General features: G+C 39.5%; 1 protein-coding gene across 1 annotated transcript in view; it reads left to right on the top strand.

The window, feature by feature from the left end:
* The window catches only part of LOC126215024 (guanine nucleotide-binding protein subunit alpha-11-like), a 199,675-nt gene extending 188,930 nt beyond the window's left edge, over positions 1-10,745 (top strand). The window contains exon 8 of the mRNA XM_049941646.1: positions 10,540-10,745. Coding sequence (XP_049797603.1) covers positions 10,540-10,622 — 83 coding nt within the window. The 3' untranslated portion in view covers positions 10,623-10,745. The remainder of the gene's footprint in view (positions 1-10,539) is intronic.
* The last annotated feature ends 2,324 nt before the right edge of the window (positions 10,746-13,069 follow it).

Genomic DNA, 13,069 nt, shown 5'->3' with positions numbered 1-13,069 from the left:
GGATGACCGTATCTAATATAATTTACTGGCACATTATAATATTAACTTTTTGCAGGTTCTGAAGAAGACATTATTACTAACGTTGAAACCTAGGTAAACGATAAAGTTAACCTGCAACTGTAGGCTGTATATGCTTATATAAACAATATCAGTTGCTGTCGCTGCATAAAAATGTTAAAACTCTCTGAAATTTTTTCCTCAAATTAAGGCCTATGTTTGATACTAACAGACTTCTCTTGGCCAGGAATGCCCTTTTTTGTCAGTGCTAGTCTGTTTTTTATGTCCTCCCTGCTCTGTTCATTATGGGTTATTTTGTTGCAATCGTCAATTCTGATGTTAAGTTTCTCATTGTTCTCAGTTCTGCTGCTTCTCATTACTTTAGTCTTTCTTTGATTTACTGGCAGTCCATACTGTGTACTCATTAGAATGTTTATTCCATTAAGCAGATCCTGTAATTCTTCTTCACGTTCACTGAGGATAGCAATGACATCAGTGAATCTTTTCATTTATATCCTGTCACACCGAATTTTAATTCCACTCTCAAATCTTTCTTTTATTCCCATCACTGGCTCTTCGATGTATAGACTGAATAGTAGAGGCAAAAGACTACATCCTTGTTTTAGACCGTTTTTGATCTGAGCACTTTGTTCTTGGTCTTCCACTCCTACTGTTTGCTCTGGGCTCATGTACATATTGTATATTAGCCATTTTGCCCTATAGCTGACTCCTGTAAAATGTAAAATGTCACCATACACAGTATCCAAACCTCTCAGGAATTCCTGGAATTGACAATGATAGAATCCCACAGGAAGCTAGTCCGTGGGCAGTTGAACGAAGAAATTGATTTGCATTTAAGCTCATCTCTTTGTATCAATCATCTGCTATGATAGAAATTCCACATGGAAGTACAAAGATTTCATGAAAGCCCATTACACAGACATTCATATTCAAATGTGGTTCTCATTTGCAGCAATGGATATGATATCAAATTAAAGCTGATTTAATGAAATTATGGTTCTGTTCAATAGCAGACATTGGCAGTAATTGCAATCCACGTAAAGATTTCTAGCTTCTACCCACTTGCAGTGACCAGAACTATGGTGAAAAAGATTCTTTATCACTATTTTGTAGAAATAACACAGAATTTCTTTGTATTTACATAAATCAATTTCATTATACATCACTAAATCTCTAGTTTCACAACTGCAATTGAAGCACTCAGAATATAACAGATCAGCCCATCTGATGAATTGGCCAGTTATAAGAATGAGAATCATGTGGTGAGAGTTTCAAACTGAACATATTCAGTTTATATTGTAACTTTACATAAACAGAATTTTCATGGTAAATGATAACAGCCATACAGTTGCAGGATGAAGATTTAATGAAATCCTTGATCACGGTTTCGGTATATCTAAATATACCTTCATCAGAAGCAAAAATATACCTTAATAGGAAGACACCTTCATTAGCAAAAGACTTAGCAATGTAACTGACATAGAGGAAAAAAATGAACACTTATAGCTTTAAGTAACCATCAAAATTACGAAAGTATTACAATCACAAAAACTTTAGTCACTTGCTAAAATCACATCCTGCAGTGGAGGTGCACAAAACAATTGTGCCAAAGGTGTCGTCAGTAGTTAAAATTAAAATATCACCTCCATCTGAACATCATAATTATGAAGAGATGGTCAATGAGAACACGGCATATTATCAGTACTTAGCCTGTGAACTAGCGTGAAGAGGGTGTGGAGGCGCTAGGGCAGACAGTTTCACCGAGAGAGGGCACTTGTGGTATGTGCGAGACACTCGCGCACGTTAAAACTCAGAGATACATATTCATGCACGTCAAAATTTTAAAGGTTGTGCTAATTCAAACCCTCTATCTTAATAAATAAAACATATCAGAACCATTTAAAACACCGACATACAATAGAAAATATGAACAGCAATTTGCCTGTGTCCTAGTGTCAAGCAGGTGAAGCTTGCGCTAAGGAACACATCTAAGAAGAAAGGGCACTAGTGTTATGCTCGAGAATCTCGCGCAAATTAAAGACTAGGATACATACTAGTGAAGACGAACAAAATGTTGTAGTAAATCGAAACCATCTGTCGTCATGAATAAAAAACATAACATAATCATTTAAACCACACATACACATCAAAAACTTTGAACAACAATCATCAGAAATATATAAAATCCCAAAAAGGCAGGAAAGGAGCATCTCACCAGCATCAACAGACAAGAAACTAGTTTCTAGTCAGCCAGACTATATTACGTTAGAGCAAGAAGGGCTTTGACCTTTCCAAAACATTTTTGTTTCTAAGCTGCACCTGTTCGTTAAGAATAAATCCATCTTTTTGAGATACACTCCTGGAAATGGAAAAAAGAACACATTGACACCGGTGTGTCAGACCCACCATACTTGCTCCGGACACTGCGAGAGGGCTGTACAAGCAATGATCACACGCACGGCACAGCGGACACACCAGGAACCGCGGTGTTGGCCGTCGAATGGCGCTAGCTGCGCAGCATTTGTGCACCACCGCCGTCAGTGTCAGCCAGTTTGCCGTGGCATACGGAGCTCCATCGCAGTCTTTAACACTGGTAGCATGCCGCGACAGCGTGGACGTGAACCGTATGTGCAGTTGACGGACTTTGAGCGAGGGCGTATAGTGGGCATGCGGGAGGCCGGGTGGATGTACCGCCGAATTGCTCAACACGTGGGGCGTGAGGTCTCCACAGTACATCGATGTTGTCGCCAGTGGTCGGCAGAAGGTGCACGTGCCCGTCGACCTGGGACCGGACCGCAGCGACGCACGGATGCACGCCAAGACCGTAGGATCCTACGCAGTGCCGTAGGGGACCGCACCGCCACTTCCCAGCAAATTAGGGACACTGTTGCTCCTGGGGTATCGGCGAGGACCATTCACAACCGTCTCCATGAAGCTGGGCTACGGTCCCGCACACCGTTAGGCCGTCTTCCGCTCACGCCCCAACATCGTGCAGCCCGCCTCCAGTGGTGTCGCGACAGGCGTGAATGGAGGGACGAATGGAGACGTGTCGTCTTCAGCGATGAGAGTCGCTTCTGCCTCGGTGCCAATGATGGTCGTATGCATGTTTGGCGCCGTGCAGGTGAGCGCCACAATCAGGACTGCATACGACCGAGGCACACAGGGCCAACACCCGGCATCATGGTGTGGGGAGCGATCTCCTACACTGGCCGTACACCACTGGTGATCGTCGAGGGGACACTGAATAGTGCACGGTACATCCAAACCGTCATCGAACCCATCGTTCTACCATTCCTAGACCGGCAAGGGAACTTGCTGTTCCAACAGGACAATGCACGTCCGCATGTATCCCGTGCCACCCAACGTGCTCTAGAAGGTGTAAGTCAACTACCCTGGCCAACAAGATCTCCGGATCTGTCCCCCATTGAGCATGTTTGGGACTGGATGAAGCGTCGTCTCACGCGGTCTGCACGTCCAGCACGAACGCTGGTCCAACTGAGGCGCCAGGTGGAAATGGCATGGCAAGCCATTCCACAGGACTACATCCAGCATCTCTACGATCGTTTCCATGGGAGAATAGCAGCCTGCATTGCTGCGAAAGGTGGATATACACTGTACTAGTGCCGACATTGTGCATGCTCTGTTGCCTGTGTCTATGTGCCTGTGGTTCTGTCAGTGTGATCATGTGATGTATCTGACCCCAGGAATGTGTCAATAAAGTTTCCCCTTCCTGGGACAATGAATTCACGGTGTTCTTATTTCAATTTCCAGGAGTGTAGATGTTTGAAAATTTCTAATTCCTTGAACAGATACAGTTTATAATCCTTACTCACTTTGTGTAGCAATTCTATGTCATCCAATTTACGTGGCGTATGCTGTAAGAGCAAAGATGGTCAGCAAATGTGGAATTGTACACGTTTTCTCCATTTTTACCTAGCATGTGTTCTTTATATCTTACTTTACTAAGTACTGATAATATGCCGTGTTCTCATTGACCATCTCTTCATAATTCTGCTGTACAGATGGAGGTGATATTTTAATTTTAACTACTGACAACACCTTTGGCACGATTGTTTTATGCATCCCCACTGCAGGATGTGATTTTAGTAAGTGACTAAAAGTTTTTGTGCTTGTAATATTTAGGTAATTTGCATGGTTACTTAAAGCTATACGTGTTTTTTTCTTTCTTCTATCTCAGTTATGTTGCTAAGTTTTTTGTTAATGAAGGTGGCTGCCTGTTCAGGTGTATTTTTGCTTCTAATGAAGATATATTTAGATATACTGAAACCGTGGTCAAGGATTTCAATAAATCTTTATCCTGCAGCTGTTTGGCTGATTTTCAACAGTTGCTGCTTCAGCCATGTTTCAAATTTTGATAAACAAAATTTCAAGAATTTTTATTCTTTTTATAGCAGTCATGTGATAGACGCTCACTTCTTTGGCCAAATTGATAAGTGCTTTGGGCTGCATACAGCCCATGGCAGACACCCCTGGCTAAGGGGGTTGTTTCTAGAATGAATTTTCACTCTGCAGTAGAGTGCCCACTGGTTTGAAACTTCGTGGCAGGACGGTTGGAGAGACGTACTACAAAAATAAAGTTGTGAAACTGTCATGGGTATTCCCACAAAAGGCATGGTTCCGGATTGGCACAGTTTTAATCTGTCAGCAAGTTTCAAAATGGCATACACTCAGCTGGAAGAAAAATTCGTTTTGGACTCCAGCAATGTCTTACACTCTAGAAAATTTCAGTTGGGAAAAGCTTTGAATCCAACACGTTCTGCTCAAATACTGGTTACTCCTGCAACAGTAAGCCGAGTGCCGTCCATCACAGGGCATAGTTTGCTGACTTCTTTTCGGGTTCTTAGTGCTAACAGCAGAGGACTCAACCTGAAGTGGTAGAAAATTCTGAAGTCCATCCTTGTCTTCAACTACTCCCTTCATTTCCTTGGTGAATGTGACTGAAATATTGCTACAAAGAATACTGCAGAGGAAGACTGTGTAACTTCAAGTTTTGTGTCATCCACGAGGAGAAACTTGTTTAGGAATATAGAAACTTGTTCAGCAATGTAGCTTACAAAAGAAATTTGAAGCATGTTCCTGACTTTAACTTTGTAACAGTAGCTCAGACCTGGTTAAACTAGATAAGAAAAATTGAAGAGTTCATCAGAAGAACTTTTAATTATTTGATATTCTAATTTAGATCAAGTCAAAGACAACACCATAACTACAAGGAGAAAAAAAACTACAGAAGAAAGTTATTTCTAGCAGTATATATAGAATTACTGTTCTAAAACACAACAGATAATTTAACCAGACTAATCCTTGCTAAACCGTGGGTTAGCATCTCCTCAATTACTCTGTTGTGATTTTCTGTGATCTAACTGATGCCTCTGATGGTGCAGATCATAAAAATCTACAAGGGACACTAGAATAGTATGGTATTAAAAGTATTCTTCGTGTATGGTGGTGGTGGTTAGTGTTTAACGTCCCGTCGACAACGAGGTCATTAGAGACGGAGCGCAAGCTCAGGTTAGGGAAGGATTGGGAAGGAAATCGGCCGTGCCCTTTCAAAGGAACCATCCCGGCATTTGCCTGAAACAATTTAGGGAAATCAGGGAAAACCTAAATCAGGATGGCTGGAGACGGGATTGAACCGTCGTCCTCCCGAATGCGAGTCCAGTGTGCTAACCACTGCGCCACCTCGCTCGGTCTCTTCGTGTATGAATCGAGTTATATCCTGACAATAGATCACATTAACAATTGATATTGTGAGTCTCATATTGTGCAGTATTAACCCTGACAAATTAGAAGAGTTTTGCCTTCCTAAATATCTGTCCCAGTTTCGAAGTTTAAACACCAATAATTATATGCAATCAGTGTCATTCTGATTCTGAACCAAATAGCACTGAACTTTCAGCGACAGAAGTTTGGGCTACTTTTGGTTTTAGAAACATGCTGAGTACCTGAAATGATCCAAAACTGAGGGACAGCACACTGAAGGTGAGGACTGAGATGCACAAACAAGAGGATTGATAGCACACAGGGCAGTGTGATAGAACATCTTTAAATCAAATGAAAGGAACGTAATATTTTTCTTTGGAGTTTTAGACAATATTCCCACTGCAATTTTAGATTAAGAACTGGCTCACCATCTGAGGTCTTAATATTTGTAAGGCTACGGATGATCATCTTACTGCACGGACAAGTGACTTCAGCTGATGAAATGTACGAGAAAAAAGTATCACCACAGTTATTCTGTGACACGACTAGTTTCAGCGGCACTCCACCGCCATCCTCAGGCCCCACCACTCCAAAAGAGTATTCGATTTCCTCAGTGCATTTACCGTAGGGTCCTCGTTACTAGCACACGTGGGCTAACTTACATCGGGAGTCTATTCTCGACACCACATTGTCTCCGATGGAGAATGTCTTTGGCATCAGAGACAACACGATGTCGAGTACATATTCCTGATGAAAGCTAGCCCACGTGTGCTAGTAACGAGGACCCTACAGTAAATGCACCGAGGAAATCAAATACTCTTTTTGAGTGGCGGGGCCGGAGCACGGTGGTAACGTGCCGCTTAAACTAGTCGTGTGATAGAATAGAGACGCTCTTAAGATACAGCTGTGGTGGTACTTTTTCCCATTTATAATCCTGCTTCCCTTTTCTCCAGAGATCTCTTTAATTGAATACTTGCTAGCAAAAATGTAGTAACCCTCAAGGTGTAAATTTTTCAGGAGTGAAGAAAAACTAGTAAAAAAGTGAAATGTGTGCAGATACTTATCCTGTAATTGATATTCAGTTTAAATTATTGTTGTTTGTTGTCACGGTCTTCAGTCCAGAGACTGGTTTGATGCAGCTCTCCATGCTACTCTATCCTGTGCAAGCTGCTTCATCTCCCAGTACGTACTGCAGCCTACATCCTTCTGAATCTGCTTAGTGTATTCATCTCTTGGTCTCCTCCTACGATTTTTACCCTCCACACTGCTCTCCAATACTAAATTGGTGATGCCTTGAAGCCTCAGAACATGTCCTACTAAATTATTAATGTACAATAATTTTGACAATGTGCAACTTTAAATGCAAGGTATGAGAGATGATCATTGGACATCTATGCAAAAACCTTTTAGCTCTAATGGAAGTAGCACATTTTTGCAGCTTGCAATGTCTGTGCTACTGAAAGTATTTGCATAATACTGTTTCTTGGTCTTATTATGTATAAAAATAATGAAACAGAAACAATATTTGAAATTTGTGTAATTTATTGTTAAAAGTTTTCCATTGCTTAACAGAATTCCCTGAAGACTGGAAATATTGTTGAGAAAGAATGTTTTACATTGATTAAGCATCACATTGCCACTTAACTTTATCTTTAAGTTCTCGTAAAAGGCACCATATTTTTCAAAAATATATGTACACGTGCCTAGCAGATTAGCTCTCTTTTCTACAAATACAGGCAGTAGGTACCTGTACAGTCTGGGTAGGATGTCCATGCTAATTATCACATGATATGTTGTTTTTACCTCTACAAAGTTTTGCTAAGTTTGTAGAGTACCAAGGTTGTCAGTAGATATGACTCTTGAGGCACCGAAGTACTATTGGAGAGTCTGGGAATATCTTCACCCAAACATAATTCTTTATTTTGCATTTTGAATCTTTGCGGATTTGCTTTCCGATAGTGCTCAAATCAATAGTGCTGACTGCATGTAACAATTAAAAAATGAGTTGTTTGGTCTTCCAGTTGCTATTATCGGTCCCTGTCAAATGGCTCATACACAATGTGGTTCCTCTTTTTTTTCTCATTTAATACTAAATCTCAATCACAGGGCAAAAATCTGTGCTCTGTGATTCTAAATTTTTGCTCCACAGGTGTAATGTACTTCAAGTTCACAAGATATTGATAGAAATTACAGTTATTGTTCTGTCCTGTACATCGATATGACCGTGCCACTAAAGTTCTTTCTTCACACGCTTTTAGTACTGGAAATTCAGAGGTTATAATACTTCAGGAGGCAAGAGGTAATTTATGACGATCTCTGTCTGGTTACATTTCCAGTCCGTACACAAAGCCACACCTTATTGTCACCAACATTATGTATTGCTTCATTGTAAGCTGACAGCCGATATTGGTAGACTACTGCAGAATGGTTAAGGGTGGGACAGCACAATGGCTGTTGGAGGTTTGTGCATATGAAAACATAGGTTTTGTTTGTTTTAGCCTTCTCTGTATCATTCTGTAGCACTGCATACGTTGCTTCTGCCTGAAAATGGTACAGTTTGCTCACTTCTTCAATTTTCTTTCTTTCTGTTTCATTTCACTTTTAACTAATTGGAGGAATAGTCTGTCACAATAACCACATCAGTCCAAATATGGTACTCCAAAGCGTACATTATATTCCCTCCTGAAAATATCTCTGTATACTCTTTCACTACATTGTCATATAGGATTCTCTTCCATAAAGAGTTGGTAAGGTTTATTAACACTCAAATTGGAACTGACGCAGTGCTGTTCATCCTTATGCTCGAGCAGTAATTTTCTTGTTTTGGTAACTTCTCAGTGTGCTTTCTTATCAAATCCTTCTGATCATCCTCTAGTTTCGTTTGATGATTCTCATACCCACCCCTTCTTCCACATTTCACCTTTGATTGGAGCATTTGCAGATGTTTAGCACTGTTTTATACACTATGCCTAAAGTTTTCTGCGATACCTGAATTTATTCTGTTTTTCTTCTCAGAAAGTACTTAAATGTGCAATGTCTATGCGGAATGGTCGCCTTAGTCTCCCTGCATTTGATATCAGCTATTTCAGTACATGACAAAGTTAAATGTCTTATTTGTGTATTATAGTTTACATTGCAGAATTCTTCAGACAGCATTCTGTTGTCCTACAAACTTGTTTTCTACACTGGTATTTACATTTATCATCTGGAAATAGAGCAATATGTAATTGAAATTTTAAACATTTTTGTTAGCTGAAATCCAGCAGTCGTATTGATTTAATTACACAAATTTTGTGCATCCAATGTGGCTATATATACATCCTGTAATTAAATCAAGATGTATTTATAAGTAATGTTAATTGTAATACAGGTGGTGATAAAGGCTTTGATTATGCATTACAATACAATACATTCAGTTAATCTTATGAATTACTTTCTTGTAATATGGATCTGCCGCATCTATAATTTTTTAAAATGATGTCCTCATGCTTTCACCTGAAAAAAATCTTATTAATCTCCCATTAAACACAATGATTTTGTTAAATTGACTTGCAACATTTTTGCACCCACCTGTTCAGCAGGAATTTCCCCAGCCAGCAGTTTTTTTTACTGGGAGCCAAATATTGTTGCCCTGAATAATGTTTGTATTTCTTCTGATCTCTCTTCCATTTATTATACTTAATTTCACATTTTCACTCCTTGTTTATATCTTTGCACATACTCTGACTTAGCATCTCATGACTTTCCTCCTCAATTGTTACGAAGTTTCTGCATTGTAACAAAAGAAGGAAGGTGCTTATTGTACATGTTTGCCAACATAACTTTATGCATGCCTCACTCTTAGTGGATACAATGTTTATATGCAAAAACCCAGCATTCTAGAAAAGTTAGGGATACAATGTTTTGAAACAGGTACTCAATTTTGCTACAGATAGCATCTATCTTTCTCATATCAATGTATGATTCTATAGCTTCATACTTCTCCTACAGCTATTCTGGCTTTGCCATTTTGCACTTTCTGACAATATTATTTTCTAGATGTCTATATTCCCATTCACCTGATTCATTTTTATATTTTATCCTTTCTTCAATTGAGTTCAACACCTCATGTGTTCTCCAAGGATTTCTATTGGATCTTGTTGTTTGTCTATTTAATCCTCTGCCACCTTCTCTGTTTCATCTTTCAAAACTCCCTATTTATCTTCTATTGTAATACTTTCCCATGTTTTAGTCAATCATGGTCTAATCATCCTTTTCAAACTTTCAACAACTTCTGGCTCTTTCGATTTATCCATGTCACATTTCCATAATTTCCAAGCAATCTCCAATTACTTAGTTTTAATCTCTATTTTACAATCAATAAATTGTGGTTAGAATCCACATCTGCTCCTGGAAGCATTTTGGACTTCAAAATCAGGCCAAGAAGTGTGTCTTACCATTACAAAACGGATGGAAACCTTCTGGTGTTTACAGGTTTCTTCCACATATTCAACCTTTTTTCTTTCTTTAATTTATCTGATAAAAATTAATTACAGCACTTAACATTAGCCTACATGTTAGTCACTTCTTGGAATGATACTACATCTATTGGTGCTTCATAAGTAAAATTTTTCTGTATCATTTGAACAACTGATAGAATTCCTTAGAGAACAATTTTGAGTGAAAAAACGATTATTATTTTTTTTAAATAAAAAGGCAATTGACAAAGCTTTAACCTTGCTTTACTAGCCATATGTGTATTGTAACACAGTTGAAAGATTTACATTAGAGCTACATAATATGATTTTCTGCTTCTTTCAGATACTGAGAACATGACAGCAGTATTTTCCACAGTTCGAGACTTCATCACCAAGAGGATGATGTTGCAGTTCAATGTACAATAATATAGACTACATTTTCTCCCTACAGTTCCTCTCAGGTTAATGATTACAGATGTAAATATCATTTTCTAACCTGACATGTGTTTTCAGTATTATAAATAAAAATTATGTTTGAACAATTAAAAAAGTGCATACTTTAATTTCAAAACCTGTCGTGTGCAAGAAAGTGCAACTGGAGAAAACAATTTGACAAGACTGCATTTATTTTTGTATATGATACTGTTTAAATACTATAAACTTTAATAAATAAAAATTAATATTTAACAGTAGCAGTACATGCCTCACCCGTAACGAATCTGCACACAGCTCCCACACAAGGCAAATAAATGATGTACATGTACATCAGTAAAACACAGCACTATTATAGAAAAGCATACTCCATCCTGGCATCAAACTATATAATACATTACTGAAATCCACAAAAATAATAACAGACACAAACAATTTCAAATCAACAGTGAAGGATTACTTGGTGATGCATTCCTTCTATACAGTAAGGGAGTGTCTAGAAAAACAGCACTAACTATTATTTGTAAAGTGTATAGAAAAATAAAATATTGTGTACATGCCTTTTGCTAAACTGATATATGTGTACAAAAATTTCAAGAAATGTGTACAGTAATTAAGGAATTGTCCAATATCTTCTCTACACTGTACAGTCCTAGATTCACAGGACTATTTGAATAAATTCAGTGAATCAGTTTATGAATACTTTCATTCAACAGACTGCTAGTTGTACAGCTAGGTAGTAGTCATATGAGGGGAATTAGAGAATCTGTACAGCACTCTGTATGATGTGATTACCAGGTAGTAACATCATATTAGAAAAGCGTTTCACGATTACAAAAGGAGAGACACTTTGAGAGATGTGAATCTTGAAAATATCAGCACAAATTTGCATGAAGAGCCATCATTATCATCTGTGACAGAGACAGCTGATGCAGATAGTAACTTTACGATGGAAGGTAGTTCTGCAAATACTGCCAGAGGTAAGATCTGTTCGTGCTGTTGTGGGGAAGACAAGATGCCTCAACCAGTAATTCACTGTGCTGTTGCTCACCGCTAGGTCTCCAAAGACATTCTGCAAGCACCTATGAATATCTGTGATGCTCAGGTTTTTTGCCAAAAGAAACCCTATGACAGTTCTCTGTTTGTAACACACCTCCACTACAAACGCCATTTTGAAGAGCATTTACAGTGGTGCCACGTATCATAACTTCATGACACTAAAGGGGCTGAAGCATGAATATTTCACGATGTCCCACAACAAATTCTGCATTTTTTTTTCAAATGAAGCTGGCCGACAAAAAGAATGTGTTGCATTACTTATTGAACGCCCCTTGTACTACAGAGAATGACAATGACAGTAAAGTGGTCAATAAAAGTGGCATTTCAGTCAAAGAAATAACGCCTCATGCAGAGGCAATAGTACTGCTGGAAAAACTAATGGTTTTCCCAGAATTTCAGTCAGAAACAACTCCAGCTGAACTGATGTTAGTGAAACGTCTACACAACTGTGCCACTCTCAAGTACCACACGAGTTTGAAATAGAAGAAACTTACACACTATCTCAGTAATGAGTAGACTACAGTCCTATAGAGCAGAGATCTCCAAAATACGTAGGTTGGAACTTTAGGGGCAACTCTGCTGTGGAGACACTATGCAATGGAATCTACTATTGTCGCCGATAGCACACGTTGTTGACATACCTACCTTACCTCTGAGCAAATGGACTCGCACGTCCCACGTAACCGACGTGCGCACAGTCGAGTGTAACACAGTCACTTGTGAGTGAACAGTCTAACGTAACGGTGTCATTATGTTTTCAAAACAGGAACAATGGAGTTGGATCGAGACTGAATGTGCCAGAGGTCGTACAGCACGAGAGTGTCATCGACGTCTTCAAGAGGAGTGCGGGGAATCGGCATTGCCGTACAGAACATTGGCACGTTGGGTAAAAGCCTTCAACGAAGGTCAGCAAACTGTGACAGACATGCATCGGGCAGGTTGTCCTAGCATCTCTGAAGAAGAAGTGCATGCTATTGCCAGGTTAGTGGACAGTGATGGACGCCATATGATTCACGAGCTCACCCGCGAAACCGGATTAGTGCATACGACTGTGCTTCACATCCTGAGGGAACACCTGGGAATGTGAAAAATTGCATCATGACTTGATGGGAATGCATAAATGGATGGGTGCTTAGATGCGCATGGAGTGCTATGATTGCGAAGGAGAGGCTTTCTTATGCCATATTGTAACACTGGACGAGACATAGGCCTCATCGCATGAGCCAAAACTGAAACACCAGTCCAACAAATGGCATCATTATGGATCACCGCCAAAGTCAAAAGTGCTTCGGAGCCCCAGTATGGTGAAGGTTAATGGTGATTCTCGTGTATGACTGTGATGGTGTTCTCCTAACGCATTACGTTCCTCCACAGCAGACCAC

The sequence above is a fragment of the Schistocerca nitens genome, chromosome 12 (assembly GCF_023898315.1).
Source record: "Schistocerca nitens isolate TAMUIC-IGC-003100 chromosome 12, iqSchNite1.1, whole genome shotgun sequence".
Lineage (NCBI taxonomy): Eukaryota > Metazoa > Arthropoda > Insecta > Orthoptera > Acrididae > Schistocerca > Schistocerca nitens.
The sequence above is the reverse complement of the archived record's forward strand: the minus strand, read 5'-3'. Positions and strand labels throughout refer to the sequence as shown.